Raw genomic sequence first — 17153 nt, forward strand, 5'->3', positions numbered from 1 at the left:
TATGATGTATTTCAATGTTTAAAAATTGTATTATTTTAATTTCAAAGTTGAAAAAAAAAACTTTCCAGAAATTAAACTTTTAAAAATTTCACAGAAATCAAAATTTAGAAAACAAAGTCATTTTATTTGAGGAAATTGGAAGAAATACGTCCCATCCTCGTTCGTAGAATAAAAATATAATTTTGAACTTGCTTTTAATTCCCAGAATAGAATAACAAAAAACTAACGTTTTTAACACAAAAACCTCGGGATTTGATTCAACATAATGGTAGAAGTAAAAAATACAATTAACTTTTGTCAAAAACCCGTTGTTTTTTTTCACATACAAACACAATTTTCCACAGAAGAATATTATTTTCTCCACATTGGATTGTTTGCCAACTTATGTAACTGAATCCTATTTTTTAAAGGTAGCAATTTAAAAGAAATATTTGTCTTTTTTACATTATCTCTTCCTAGAGACGAATAAAAGTCGAAATAAATTAGTTTTTTTTTAATAATAACAATATGGTATTCAGTAGTGAATGGTATAAAATGTCGGATGCCAGAGAAAGACTTAACGCATTATCTTTGCACTGGAATGAATTAGGGAGTCGAATGAAAATATAAATTAGTTTTTTTTTTAATAGTAAATATATAATAAACAGCAGTGAGTGGTGGAAATCGGGGACGCCGGGGAAGACGTGGTACGATCAAGTGAATATAAACTCTTTAGAATAAAATCGTTGTCACCTTTAAAATAATCCAGTTTTCAGGTACACGAATATTCACAACCTCTAGACTTTACTTCAAACTAGGGAATGCAATCCCGGTATACCGGGATCCCGAAATTCCGAGATCCCGCAGACATTTTGCGGGACTAATCTCGGTCGAAAATTTTGCGGGATCCCGCTGGACTGGCGGGATCACAGAGAAGCTTCTACAACTGCATCGACGTCCAGTTCTTCCACATCGGCTCATTGTGAACCTCAACTATCAACTTTGGCAAAGAAGCATAAAATCACTGACCATTTTTCAAGCGAAAACAATACCATCGAAAAGAGGGTATCACGAATGGTGTCTAAAAATGGTTTACCATTCCGAGTTTTCTGTACCTCGTCGGATTTGCGAGATCTTTTTAAAGCCGGGAGTTTTAACTTACCAACATCGTCTAATTCAATCAAATTAATGGTTATGAATTACGGCAAGACACTAAAAATGATGGTTATTCAAGATCTTTTAAAGCTGAAAGAGAGCAACTACAGATTTACCCTCACTTACTCTGAATTACTTCGAGTCCGGTGGATTAAAAGGCACATACCTTCAATTCACTTACAATGTGCTAATGACTATTGTGCCAACCAGCGTGGAAGCTGAACGAGCTTTTTCAGCCGCTGGATACCTTGTGTCCAATATCAGAAGCCGTTTATCAGATGGCACAATTAATACTTTAACTTTTTTACGAAGCTATTTCCAAAATAATGTTTAATTAAACTTATGATGCTCACTGTACAAGAATATTGTTTATCGTGTGAACGTTATTATTTAAATTTAAGTTTCAGTTCAGTTTCAGTGCCGGCAATCCGGGCGTTTATTTTATTTTCATTTGTGTACATAGATTTCTTTTACCCACCTCAGTAGACAAAGTCTGTTCCGAGGCGGGTATGTTATGTAAATTAATGTCATATCTTATTCTTTGCCAATTTATGACTTAAACTTTACCTATGTCTAACTAAAGGTATACCTATTAATAAATCATTTAAAATGTCCCAAAGAACTTGTTTTATTATAGGTATAAATTTAAAACTCTTAAAAGAAGGTTGGTAGATCGAGGTATTAGGTCTTTATCATACGATTGATTAGATATCTAAGTCCACTCTGCTGGATCCCGCAAATACCTGGATCCAGCGGGACTAAGGTTGTTCAGTCCCGCAAATACCTGGATTGACATTTTCTTGCGGGATTGCATTCCCTACTTCAAACCATTCATAGCCCCGAGCAACGGAGGGTTTACGTCATCAATAATAAAATACTAGAAACCTTATTGCCTCACGAATTACGTAGACACTTTATAGACATGCTGTATTATTGCCTCCAAGGCTGTATGTCAGTGGTTATCAAACAAAAATAATCGCCTTCACGTTGGTTTATTCTTAAATTGTCTTCAACAGTGGAATAACGTTGAAAACAATAAATACGTATTGATCAAAATGTTTGCAAATAAACTGTTTATTTTTGCCATTTCGTTAAGTGTATTGACCTTTTTGAATTTCGCATCTGCAGTCACCAAACCACGTAAGCTTTATAAATAACAAACTTTGTTTACACAACTGTTAGTTAAATATTGAAATAAATAAAAATATTTTCATTTATTTTATGCAAGATGACTAATTAATTCCCGCTCTTTTAATATGGGTACTTATTTGTTTATTGTTCTAACTAATTATCTTCCCATCTGCCGTTCCCCGCAGGGGTAGGCAGAGAGAACGGAACACACTCATTCATTGCCTCATTCGTCTCAAACAAACTCTTCTATTATTCTGACTCTTGACATGGCCCACTTATGTATCTGATTCACTTGATCGTGCCATGCTGGGGCGTCCCTAACATCTTCTACCATTCAAATTCGTATATTCTCCTTACACTCCTTTCATCGTTCATTCATTCTACTCGCCCAAATCATCTGAGTGTCCCTATCTTAATCTTACTCATTACGCTCACATAAAGTTTGCATTCTTTGTGGATCTCCACATTTCTCTCAAGATCATACATGTTTTAACCGCACGGATTAATATATCTTAAAGGATCTCATTTCTTAAACGTAATAATTTGGTTTTGAAACATGTTGCTAATTATTTAAATTATCCTTAAGAAACCATACAATTTCCCAAATTTAGAGATATTTCGGGAATTTAATATACCAACCGATCACAGAATTGTATAAGAAAAACGCCTTATATAAAATTTATAAAGAATATTTCATCAATATAATTGAACCCTTAGATTAGCATTAGCAGTAGATTCAAAACAAAGGGTCTAATAGCCTTCACAATGCTAATAACGATCAGCATCACTATTTGTATTTGGGTGTGAGATGGTCAGAGATGTGCTTTATTTCAAATAAATCCATTTCAAATGGAAATGCAAAATGCAAAATGGGTATTTTCCATTTTGCATTTTAAATGCTTTTCTAAAAACCATTTTGCATTTTGCATATTAAATGCTTTTCTCAATGCATTTTCCATTTTAAATGCTTTTTTGCAACATTCTTCCTACTATCTCCACTCATCTTTTTTTCATAAGCCCCAAATATCAGTTGGTCCTCAACCTCGCTATGAGAGATAATTTACATTTGTCAAGTTGCTCCCTGGTAGGAGCCCTGGCAATTGAGTGATACCATTACAAAAAATACTGATTCAAATACTGAACATGGGGCCATGACGCTGTAATATCAAATGTTAGATAGCAGTTTCTATGTTTTTACGTTAGTCAACATTAGTCCCGCGCAAATTTTTTTTGATTTCATAATCTGTAGTCGTGGTGTTTTTGGATTTACCATCAAATAATATGTTCTTCTACATTCATGTCCATTATTAAATGACAAAATTGTTAAAAATTCTATAATTATTTTGATTGTTTGACCTGAGAAACCATTTTGCATTTTCAATGTATTTTGAAAATAGGTATTTTGCATTTTGCATTTAAAATGCTTTTCTAAAAACCATTTTGCATTTTGCATTTTCAAATGGAAAAGTTTTGACCCATTTCCATTCTGCATTTCAAATGGTTTTGTGTACCCATTTTGCACATCTCTGGAGATGGTACAATATATTTTTGTCCAAAAACAAAATTAAGGTAACCGAAACTTTAAATATGAACAATTCAAAAAGCAAATTAACTCCCTGAAATTGGATAATGATAAATAGTACCCTTAATATAAGTTATAAAATATTATTGTTATCTATTATTCTTTACTTATCTTACTTTAGTTATCTACTAGTATAAGAATTCACCTTAAAGCGATTGGCAAACCTTTAATGTAATATTAGTGAGTAGGAATCTAATTTTATTATAATACCATTTACGCAAAATAATTGAATTTTTTTTTTGTTTAGACAGTGTATGTAAAATATTTAGTTCTATTATGAAATTAACTAATAATTAATTCGGTGATCCGTAATTTTCTAGAATAAATTGTGTTACTAATTGATTATTAAATTTGTTTTAAATAAAATTAACCCCACAATGCACTTACCCTTTTCATATTTTTTTCTTTCACTTATAACTCTAAATATCTACTTTCTTCCTAACCTGTAACTATAAAAAATATTGTAAATGGAACTTAACGGGTTTATTTTATATTCAAAATCTTAAATGCTAAACTTATTCACATCTGTATGTTTCCTAAATATACTCTAATAAAAAAATATTTCTTAATAAATAATTCTATGATCTTTGAAAACGGTTCGAATATTGGTAATAATGAATGCGGCTGTATTTATATTAATTACCCATGACGCTGTTTCCCCGAAGGAGTAGGCAGAGAGGACGCACCGCCAAATAATTCGGCCTTGGTACAAACTGCTTGCTTCAATCACATTCATACATTGAGTAATACATACTATTGACATAGCCCGACTAAGTATCTAGTTCACTTGATCGTGCCATGACTTCCGCGAGCGTCGACGACTTTTTCTACTACTTACATTCGCGTGTCATAAATTCTCCTCACACTACTTTCATCGTTCATTTGATCTACACGCCCAAACCATCTAAGCGTCCCTTTCTTGTATTTTTAGAGAATCTCCACATCAAGTTAGTTAGCGTCCTTTGTGGCAGCTGGACGCGTCATGCCGTCTTCCAACCGCTTTGTGTTTTTTTTAGTATTTTCAAGGGAAACGAGGCAACATCCCTTTGAAATTATTTAAAAAATCAGTGAATCAACATTTTAAATTAACTTACGAATTAGTAATCAGAACTTTATAGTAATGTGATTAGAGTGCAGTGTTTTAAAAATGAATAATTGAAAATTGTGCTAAAAATATTCTAAGTTCGCTGAAGATGAACTTGGGACGAGAATCGGTAACTGTAGGTACGCCAGATGTTTTCAATTGAATTCTTGGAAACTCTGAAAGCCCTAAAAAGTGCCCAGGGTAATTTATTATCCCGTCCATCGCCTTTTATTGCGGGATAATGCACCACTAACATAATCACCAGAAACAAGTGTACAAGGAGATGGACTTGCCGAACGTCACAGCGGTGCTGACAAGGTTTGTTATCTATGTGAGGATACTGTGACAGCGCTTAATTAGCAGCAGACACATACCTGGACGGATGACGAACCTCGTGCTGGCACTGTTGGTGGGCGCGGTGCACTCTTTCGCTGCAGCAGCTGGTACAGTTTCCTCACCGCCTAGGATTCTTGCTGCAGAGTCTCCATCCTCTATCTTCGTCGAATGTCACAGCGGTGCTGCCAAGGTCTGGAATCCATGAGAGGATATTGTGTCAGCGCTCTATTAGCAGCAGACACATACCTGTACGGATGACGAACCTCGTGCTGGCGCTGTTGGTGGAAGCGGTGCACTCTCTCGCTGCAGCAGCTGGTCCAGTTTCCTCACCACCTAGGATTCTTGCAGCAGATTCTCCATCTTCGTGTCACCTGTTTCTGTACTTCATTTTATTCAACTTAATTTCAATTTCAATTTGTAATATTTATATTTTTTTTGTAAAATCTGCATTAACTGTAAAGCGCCCCTGAGGTGATATCTCACAAAAGCGGCGCTATAAATAAATAAATCTCTCACACATTCTTTAATACTTCCTACGCCAGTTTTACTCCTTACTGCCATACATAAGGATGGGTATCAGCACTCCATTGTGGACAGCCCTCAATTAATGCAGTTTGCGCATTTGCCATTCTTTAAATATTTCTTTATTTTTAATTTTAGTGAAATGCGGAAAGAACGAATTCTTCGCGTGCGGCTCGGCCTGTGATACAACTTGCGCCACACTCGGAGAGACTTGTAAAATTATCAATATCGTTTGCAACAACATGTGCTACTGCAACGATGGGTACGCCAGGAACTCGGCCAACGTCTGCATTCCCATCAGCAAATGCCCACGTAAGTTACAACTACAAATATTGATCTTCTTTAACTTGGTTTGAGAATCATACCGGTGGACTATAACCGTGATGAACAATATAAATACAATATAATATCTGATCGACAGGAGTGACTACCAATGATTTTGAATTAATTTAATAATTAATACTGCGAAATGTAAGTCTCATTGCATCAAGTATTATTTTGCAAACTATTTTTACCATGAAAAATCTATAACCAATAAACATATCAAACAATTAAAATCAAGTTTTAGAACTAACTATAGTAAAATAAAAATAATGTAAATAAAACAATTACTTTGGTAATAATCTTAAAACTTTATTTAATTAATTTTCTACGACCGACCCGTTTCGCTTAGCACAAGCATATCAAGGGTACAAAATTAAAACTAAACCATTTTAATCTTGTTATTATTACAAAATCAAAAATTTTGTTTAATTTTTTTATTTAATTTATAAAATTTAATAAATAAAATTACGTGGTTATAATAATTAAGTGGCGAAGGTGAATATTGGCTAAGTGAGTTATTATTAGCTCAGTCCAAAAATATAAGAATTATTCAATGTCTCAGTCAATCAAATATTGGACTTTGCACAGTTGAACAAATAAAATATAAAAATCGCGATACAAGTAGAACATACAATATGAAAATCCAGTGAACGAAAAAAAGTTCTTGTAAACAGACGAATGCTGATTCTGAATGTGTAAGTTTTATACGTAAAATTGTTAATACTATGCATTGTCATCGACAATAACTCTGCCGATTTTCTGCTCGATCGGATGTCGGGATGTAGGTTAATTTCAAATTATAAGATTTGCATTCATTCTCGTAAATAATTAAAATTACTCGCAATCAACAGTACATCAAATTCTTTAAATCGTGTCATTTAAAATGTGAAAAAAGCGAGGTATTAAAATAATATACCAACATCAGAAAGAGAAGTGAGTGGTGTTTTATTATCTCCGCCTGCAGAAAAATTGCGCAATCCTGAGAACTTTGTGCCATGAACTAAGATTCACTTCTACATTGCGGTAAATTTGCCCAATCCTGAGATACTTTGTGTCATGAACTAAGATTCTCTTCTAGATTCCAGCAATATTGCGGATTCCTTAGGTTGTTTGTGTCATGAAAAAATATTCTCTTTTAAATTCCAGTGCAATGGCGCAATCCTTAGATGTGTTTTGCCATAAACTCAGATTCTCTTCTACATTCCGATAAAATTTCGTAATCCTTAGACAGTTTGTTTCATGAAATAAGATTTTATTCTACATACCCATGCCATATACATATTGAAAAAACACACAATTTTTTGTTGGGGTGATTTGTATATGTGTTTCTAACAAAATTTTCAACAACTGAAAAAAATATTGAGTTTTAAACAATGACGTTATAATCTAACTAGACTCGTCTGTCTCACAAACTCAAGATAAAATGTGGAAAGTAAGAAACACTTACAACACAAGTTTCCAGTAAATTCTTTATATGTGCGAAACAAACGATAACGGGCGGCGTTTTCGTATTTGTGCCGAATACTACATTCCACGGGTGTGAATGAGATAACAAGATATGCTTACATGCTTAAACTATGAGACGAACACGGAATACTGTATAAGACGACCACTGCTATTATGTTGTCCTTCTTATACGTAAGTGTTGCTACGTTCGCTGTCTCTCTTTCTTTGATAACGCTGAAAATTTACGGGAAACAATCGAAATAATTGTATTTTTTATGGCACAAAAAAATGTGTGTATTTACAAATGAAATCTTATTTCTCGGCTTTTACTAATGTTTGACGAGTGTTGAAAACATTTTCTCATCACATACGACGGAATTAATTAACTTTTGTTTAGTAACATAAATAAATAGTACCTACTAAATCATAAATAAACCACTCACCATTAAAGCTAGGAAATCGAAACAGTACTATTTTCTGGCTTTTGGCTAGCCACTTTGAGATTTCCACATTTCGTCTATATATATTGTAAGGTCATTTGTTTTAAATATACAGCAGTTGCCAAAGAAAAAAAAAGAACGATCACATCCATTTTAAAACATATTTGATGATAATGATGTTTTCGTATCCTTATTTAACGATATCGCAAAGGGCAAAGACAATGAAAATGTATTTTCTGAGACTAGACACAAAGAAAACATACGTTTGCTTTGATCATCAGGTTAACCCATGATTTACAGCTTTTTATCACGAAAGCCTTAATAGATTTTTTGTATCAAATTCACCCCACCGCACCGCTTTTGTTCAATTTGTCTCAAACTCCTTTGGGAAATTGCGCATAAAACCTAAATGATTTATGATCGTCGAAAAACTAATCTTATCAGTAGACAAAGATGTAAAATATATCTCAGAACTTTGACAACACATTGCAAAATCGTAGCAAATCTCTTCGGATCTTTTAGGATTTTTCGCTAATTTCGTGGAATGATTTGTGTGTTTTTATTCGTTTCATTTATATTTTAGAATATGTTGAAAATTGAAATTTAATCCAAATCAATTTGAAGTTCATTGAATTAGAGTTACGCAGCACTGAAGTTGTAGTTATCAAGAAAAAAAATCAATAATAGGTGTTTTTTTCACCGCCTGCCTAAATGAAAGTGGACGTTTCTAGCTGATAAAAGGATAAACCGGTTTGTACCTGAGTTGACCAATGCGTCGCTTTCTCAGCTAGCCGTCGTGGGTTCAATTTCTCTGCTAGTTAAATCCTCCATCATTGACATATAACGTTTTCGGCTTATAATTATGGTGGTATGAGGTTTTCAAATATTATCTGGTATAAATGTGTAATTTTATTGTCACACAGAAATCTTTGTCTTTATTTCCAAAGAAAACTTATAAAGGGATTTTGGTTTTACAGAACTGGAAAAATTAATTAAATTTCAATTATATTTTTGAGTTCTGTTATTTTTCCATGAGGGATTAATTTTCGATTTGGGAGGCGGGTATGGGTACCGCCGCACCGGGAACCACTTATTGGATAACTAACGTCTCTGCCATAGGTCACCTTAAGTGGTACGCTACGTTTGATGAGTTAGCAGGGGTGCCCGAGTTCATAGGGTAAGGTTTTACAGGGTCTTGGTGGCGAATGCGTTTACCCAACTACTTTGTGGCGGGCCAAATAGAGAGAGACTGGTCAAGGGACGCCTTTTGACTTCTCCAGTATCGCAGTGGAAGGGATGGACTCATACGTCCGTCACTCCTGCAAAAATTGACCCTCAGATTCATACCCACATCTCATACCTCTCTTCTTACCAAAACTTTGCGTAAAAAGACCCATAGCTTGAGGGAAAAAGGCATCTTGTGTGGAGCCAATGTAAAAACAATAATCAATTAAATATATATTTAAACAACTCTCTCATGTCACATAAATTGTATCTAGAATTGACAGTTTCTTTCGAAGATCCTTTAACATTTTTATGAAATTCGGAGACCAATATAATAGAACTAAAGAATACTGGTTTTGTGAGAAATTATTACTAAAAGAAAAAATAATTTTGCACACCTGCCCACCTCAAATTCAATTTTGAGTTCATTTAATTGCAAAAATTGATCTACAACCCCACTGTAGCATACCAAATGAATTACTGTACAAGCGTAATTTATCTGAGCAATAAAACACAACTTAAAAAATTTAAGTAATTCAGAACAGAGGTATGAGGTCTATTTTGTGCTGTAGCAGATATACCTGCATAAAAACAATGCAACGCCAATTAAATATAAGTGTGTGGTAACTTTTAGTCAATAAAACCGTAGTGTTTATTTTTAAACTAAAACTTAACTATTTGGCTTCCCAACAAAAATTTATTGGGAACACTCCCTTTGTCAAGGAAGCTAAAAGTCTTGCAATTTTTGTTAGATTTGTCTCAATGTTGTGAAGTTGTCCAGGAGTTATTCAGAGTTTTTCGAAATCATAAACAAGGCAGAGATAATTTTCCTCTTATTTTGAACGTCAAGTGTGCAAAATTTAATCAAGAAGTGTCGTAATTCTGCTTTAAGGGTAGAAAAAGTGGATGGGAGTTATTTTTAGAAATCTCATACAGACACTGACATTTCGTTTTTTATTTTTTTTTTAAATATTTTACAATCTTTACAAATATAAGGCAAAAAAGTCCCGATGAACTACTTTTAAGCAGTTTGTCTAACGGGTTCTTTAAATTATAAATTTTATTATAGTAAGTTTACAGTTACATTTCACAATTCTATAAAACAAAAAATTAAAAATTTTACAGAAATATAGCAAAAGAAAATTATGAAAACATAAATAACAATTTTAAAAGTCTTTAGAATAATACATCAATGTAAGCTAATACCAATTAATTCTTTCAGTAAACCAAGTCTTCAGTAAGTTTACCAATTGTTTGTTTTGGGCACGGTTTTTAATTTTAGCAGGAAATTTATTAAAACAACTGGGAAACATATAGTTTATCGTTCTTTGTCCATATTTATTAGTATGCTTAGGTAAAATAAGTCCTTCATTAATGTTAAAACGAGTATTATAATTGTGTTCTAGTCTGTTTATATATAAAGGGTTATTGACATGCTCAAATATAATTTTGTACCACAGAATTGCTCTCACTGAAACAATTTTGAGACTCAATAAAAGGTCAATGTGCAAAATTTCATCAACCTGGAAATAAAACTGTAGATTTGTACTAAAACAAAGTTGACTTTCACAATGGGTCATTCTTCTTTATATTGGTGGGTGAAGTGCACTAACTTCGGGAGGTCTTTAATTATGTACATAGATTTTTTACTTATACCCTTTTTTCCGTAATAGCTTTTTCCAAACAATAAATAGATTTTTTTACCTGAAAACTACCATAAAAAGTTTGAATTTCAAAAGTTTCAATTTATGAAGGCAAATAACAAATACCACAAGGTAGAGAATGTGTTGTGAGAAAAAACTTCTGGAAACAATTAATTATGAAGATTAGCAATCATTTTCTGCGAAAAGACCATAGCAGGAAAAAACAATGGAAAAACCCCGACATTTATGATTAACTTTGAAGGTGATATGGGAGTTAATTAAGTCAAAAATAAAATACTAAAAACCATGTTTACCTCACGAATCACGTAGGTACTCAATAGACATGGCGATATTATTTCCTCCAAGGCTCTGTCAGTGGATTATAAAATGAAAACATTCGCTTCTGCATTCGGTTATTCTTAAATTGTCTTCAACGGTGGAACAACGTCGAATACAAGAAATAAGTATTCATCAAAATGTTCGCAAATAAATTGTTTATTTTTGCCATTTTGTTAAGTGGATTGGCCTTTTTGACTTGCGCATCTGCGTACGCACCACGTAAGCTTTATTATTTTAAAATTAAATAAAAAAAAAATACTTCAATTTTGCAATTCACCACTTTAAAAAAAATTATGATTTCACAGTATTTTTTAGTGAATTTGGACGCTAGTTCGCTTATCTCAAGCTTCATCAGGGCTTTTACCCTTATTTTCTGTCAGTAGGTACTTATCTGCTTACTAATTTTGTTTTGAAACATGTTGATATTTTTTATTAAATAGTGGTTAAAATAAACGTTGTTATTTTAAATTTACGTAATTATTCTAATTATGTAACTGTTCTAATTATGTAATTATTCTAATTATGTAATTATTCTAATTATATAAGTTATGTGTTTTGCGCTTTTGAACTAAAGCTTTGATAAAAATATGCTGTAATGACCGATATTTTATATCGATTTTCTGAATGAAGTAAAGAATTTGAGTAACGATTTTTAGTCACATCTATTTAAATTTCACTTTTGTTTTCGTGTTTTTTTAGTTTTCTATGTAACTGTAATTACTGTAAAAACCGAAATTTTTATGGACCTATATTTTTCCCCCCTTGACAATTCCACTGAAAATTAAATATTTTATCTTTTTAAGCCGTCCAAAGAAGAACTATCGATAGAACGAACTATTTTGTAAATAAGATTTTTTTAACATTGCAGTATTTTTCTGAATCTAAAAAATGCTCGTTTTGTAAAATATCACAACCAAACCTCACCATTTTTCACACATTTTGTAATATTTTTTATTTAATTCCTTTGTTTTGCTCAGGCCTATACATCCCCGGAATAAAACAAAGACAAGTTAAAGTAATAACATATATATATTTTTAAATAATACAGATTTATTTGGCTTTAGACTTAGTCATGGTGTTTGAAAGAGAAAGTACGAAAACACTATCGTATATAGCTGTGAATAATGAATACTTGGAGCAGGTGGATGAATTTGGAAAGTATGTTTACGAGATATGGGAAGGCTGATGGACATATGGAAAGAAAGGTACATAAATGCAGGTAACTCCATTAATGGAGGACTGAACGCGGTTGGCACTAATGAAAACATGTTCATAGAAGCGAAGCTGGCAGTCCTCAATGGAGTTCCGTATGACAGATAGGCATGGATCTGGCAGCGCAATGATGAAAGGAGGCTTAATGCTGTACAAATAAGATCCATTATACTAAATAAGATGTGTTATATACATGTCTCGATATTATGTATGAATTTTCTTGATCTTCTAGCAGCTAATACTTGTCCCGGCCCCAACGAACAGTACACAGAATGTGGAACCTGTGAAACAACATGTGAAAATAAAGACACATCTTTCGCTTGCATCGCGGTGTGCCAAGTTGGGTGTTTCTGTAAGGAAGGATATGTTAGGAATAATGGAATTTGCAGTTTACCCGACGAGTGCCGTAAGTCGTACAAACTGTTGTATTTATGCAATAAACATATGAACCCGTAAAAACGAAATGATTTTCTAACTCTAATACAGATATTTAATAAATATCTGAGCTTCAACAAGGCAAATCTCCAGCTGTCAGAATTTTAAATACATCTATTTAAATGTCGCTTTTGTTTTCGGCATTAATTGAATACAAACCTTAAAATAATCCACTTCCCGAGCTGAAACTTCTCAAATAGCCTATTTGTCGATGACAGTGGATTTTATCAACTTTTTGTATTAATCACGTACACACACGGACATAAACGAATTTCTCTGAAATCGAATGAAATTACAGCAGTTAAAAAATGTACAAAAACTGTTGATTCTACCTGATCCATTGGTGAGGTTGACTCCAGGTCCTGGGTAGAAAAGTAATATACTGAATAAAACTTTTTTTTTGGTTTTATTCAGTATATTAGTATTAACCACGCTTTGAAAAGACATTTTTAAATAAATGTATCTGTATTTGACGGGTAATTCTTTCGCTAATTTCGTGGAATGATTTGTATCGTTCTTGGTTTTGTTTATATTTTTTAATTTGAGATCATTGAACCAGAGTTACGTAGCAAAAACCCAAAACCCTAATTGTCAATAAAAAAAACATATTTAAAACCGCCTACAGTAAAATTTGTCGTATAATGAAGGTGATCGTCTCTATCTGATAGCTCTCTGGCATATCGGTTAGTAGCTAGTAAGTCCTCTATTATTGACAAGCAACATTTTCCGCTTATAATTACGGTAATGTTTTAAAATATTTTCAGGTCATTAAATCATGTTATTATGCTGCAATGTTCGTATTGATAGGGATATATATTACTAGGGCCACTAGTTTTTTCGAATTTCAAAATGAATATTCTAATTCTGTAGAGGTCTATTCAAGTTCTATTACTATTGCATTAAGGACGGGTTGTTTCGGAGAATTTGAACAATTCATCAAATTTCAACGTTCATTTTCGGGTTCGGTGAAAGTCCTATTCAAGTTCCGTTATTATATCATTGTAGGCTAGTTGCTTGACAAAACTGAAATAAAAATAGAACTTGAAAAAATCTTTCACAGAACTTGAAATTGAACGTTGAAATTTGATGAATTGTTCAAATTCTCCGAAACAATCCGTCCTTAGAATAAATTTTCAATTTGAAATGCGGGAATGCCACCGCCCCAGGAACCATCCATTAGATAATAAGTCATAACACCAACAACTCCACAGGTTGCCTCAAGTATTCTCTACGTTTGGTGACTTAACAGCAGTGCACGGGTTGATGGGGGTGAGGATTGTCCCCCTTAGCGGCGGGGGCGTTTACCCACCTACTGTGTGGCTGGTCGGATTTTTGGATAAAATGATTGAGGGAAATCTTTTTATCTCTCCAGCAGAACTCTCACGACCCATCGCATTGCACCACAGTGGAAGGGATGAATTCAAACGTCCGTCATTCCTGACACACTGACCGCCAGATTCCTTCCCACCACTAATTCATTTTTGCTTCCCAGATCTTCCTTTCCTTTATCTATTTCTTTTCCTTGAAATGTAATACAGCATCCCCAAAGATGACATATGCCCTAATGGAAATTGTTTTTCTAAGGGCCTCATGTATGGAGCTAATTAAAAAAGGGCCAGTTGTTTCACTGAAATGAAATAATAACAGAACTTGAACATTAACTTTGAATTTTGATGAATTGTTCTAATTCTTTAAGATGACTTGTTCCAAATTGTTAAATAATTCATTGCTTTGCATATAAGATAAATACGAAAGGGTCTGAAAGTGATTGAGATAGCTCATTGATTAAAAGACGCTTGGGGACAGTTATAATTTTTAGGAACAACGTTTTTCTTTTTTAAATATGTGACTACTTCTACTTGCAAAATGGTAATGTTAATTCTGAATTTGAAATATGATATCAATAAATAAGACGCTTAATAAATATGTTCCAATGGACGAGTGGTTAAAGATGCCCTTCCCGGTAAAAAAAATATCGTGGGTTCGACTCCTAGTTGTGACCGTTGTTTTTTTTCCGTGTCTTGTTCTGTTTCATGTTTTGTTTTTATTTATTAGTATTATCTTCTTCTTCAATGCTACCATTTTTATTAACCCTCATAATTACATGCCGTCTTACTGATAATCGCAGTATAAATAATATACTAGCGTATAAACACGGGATTAGTGAAAATGTTACTCATAATCGCTGTGGATGCGTATACCGGTCGTATTAGTAGCGTATTAGAGCGTATTAGTAGATTTATTTCGGCTGACCCCTTAGTATAGAAAATCGCTGGAAATATGAAGAATCCTAGAAATTGTTTCATGAAAAGTTTCATTTGCAGCACTACAGGAGGGATATTTTGAATAGAAGTATCGATTTTTTAAAGTAGATACGGGAAAAATAAACGAATTGACCGGATTACGAAGCAAATAAAAACCAACTGGATCAATGAGATTATAAAAGTCATCTGAAGATACGTGAAATTTGGAACAAAACGCGAAATGTAAAAATGACCGTGTTTTTGAGGTTTGGAACAAAGTTTGGATCAGTCTAAAAAATCTGGAATGAATGTTATTATGAGTAAAGATTTTAACCCGAGCAGTATATCCATTTCTCGTATAGTTATACTAACGCTACGGCGGTGTATTAGGGAAACTTTATAAGTAACACTGAAAATGTTTAAGTACGATCCAGATATGTTTTTTTCAATTCAAAAGTGCGATTGTACGATGATATTCGAGTGATAGTTTCCTGATGTGACAGGGATATATTAACTCCAATAACAACTTGAGCTTTTATTAACTCTGATTACATTGTATTTAACATGCAAATAATAAAAACTATGTTTCTTTTTGTTTTCAGCTAAAAAGTGAGGTTATGCATAGACGTGAAGAGAAATAAACGCTCATCTAATGAAGTAATGATATCCATTCAAGAAATGACTTAACACTCACAAAAAAATAACAATATAATAATAACTATAAATATTTTGCTTCATTACAAAAATAACCAATCTCTTGAATTACGAGAGAAAATAAAACTTTCTACTTATAATTAAATCATCAAAAATAATAAATAATGTCTTATTATTAATTGATTCTTATGTTATTGAATTTCCAAAAATACGAAGTCATGTGTAGTACGCCATTACCACGATCGCCGTATACAAATAGGCCCTACACACGATCCGACTTGCTGAACTCGACATGTCAGGTAGGATCGTGTGTAGACAAAACCACTAAGGTATTATTATTATTTCCTTTTTTATAACTCAATTCAATTCAGTTTGTTCATTTTAAAAACATTACAAAATTGTTCATTTTAATGCGTTTTAAAAATACATTTGGTCATAAAAACCTTACATTAACATAAACGGTCTATGCCGCTATTTAGGGGCCGAAGACCGATAGGTCTCCCGGCCAAGGGGAATCGATAAATATCTGGGAACAATTAAGAGGTTCACATGGCGACGCCAGAGGCCCTAGACTGGCTCGCAGACCTAGATGTCCCCCCACTATACGAAAGAAGAATAATATAAACAGTGGGTATATCAATTATACTAGTCATAATAGAGCTTGCCTTTTAAAGGCAGCTTCATTGATGCTAAAAATGTCGATTTCTGAATTAATTCTGTTCAACAGCAAGATTGCTTTCCCCACAGGCATGACCATTGGCAAGTTAGTTTTGTTTTGTTACATTAACCCCACCCTGAAGAAAATGATTTCCTTCAGGGCCTATTTCATCTTTTGGGAAGCTGTGTGGAGGGTCTTTTTTAAGGAAACGAATTAGAGGAAGTTCTGCCAAAGGGTATGAAGGTTGGGTAGGAATCTAGGAATCAGAGTGTCTAGGAGTGACGGATATATGAACATACCCCTCCCACTTTGGCGCAAGGCGGTGGGTCGAGAAACCAGTTGGAGGGTCAAAAGATTTCCCGATCTGGCATACCACGCAGTTAGTGGGCAAGCGCATCCTGAACATGCCTCACCCGATGAACCCGGTTTCCCCTACTAAATCACTAAACGTAGCAAACCAATTGGGGTGACCTATGGCAGTGGTGTTGGTTATCCAATAATTGGTTTCCGGGGCGGCGGTACCCAAACCCGCCTCTTAAAATAATTTCCTTGTCGGGTCTTCGGAATAATAATTCGGTTGGCACATGTTGGGTTCCTCAAGTCGTATTGTGAGGAGGATGTTGAGTTCTGAAGTTAATTATTATTAAAGGCAATTTATGTTATGTTGAAACAAAAATTATTCCAGAAAACATATTGGTTAACTTTTTGTTATTTTACAAATGTGATGAAATGATTTCTTTCTCGGA

At 33.6% G+C, this 17153-nt stretch overlaps 1 protein-coding gene across 3 annotated transcripts; it reads left to right on the top strand.

The window, feature by feature from the left end:
• The first annotated feature begins 2093 nt into the window (after positions 1–2093).
• Positions 2094–15919, top strand: LOC149423933 (venom metalloprotease inhibitor-like). 3 transcript variants are annotated; one of them, XM_089631865.1, is made up of 4 exons: positions 2111–2274; positions 5928–6101; positions 12653–12823; positions 15698–15917. In XM_089631865.1, exons 1-4 carry the CDS (start codon positions 2190–2192, stop codon positions 15706–15708), a joined length of 441 nt encoding a protein of 146 aa, XP_089487991.1. In that variant the 5' UTR covers positions 2111–2189; the 3' UTR covers positions 15709–15917. The 3 variants fall into 3 exon arrangements, with proteins under 3 accessions (XP_089487992.1, XP_089487991.1, XP_089487990.1); XM_089631864.1 differs by having other exon boundaries at positions 2114–2274; positions 12650–12823; XM_089631866.1 differs by lacking the exon at positions 12653–12823 and having other exon boundaries at positions 2094–2274; positions 15698–15919.
• The last annotated feature ends 1234 nt before the right edge of the window (positions 15920–17153 follow it).

The sequence above is a fragment of the Hesperophylax consimilis genome, chromosome 5 (genome assembly GCF_061612785.1).
Source record: "Hesperophylax consimilis isolate HC1 chromosome 5, BYU_Hcon_1.0, whole genome shotgun sequence".
Taxonomy (NCBI): domain Eukaryota; kingdom Metazoa; phylum Arthropoda; class Insecta; order Trichoptera; family Limnephilidae; genus Hesperophylax; species Hesperophylax consimilis.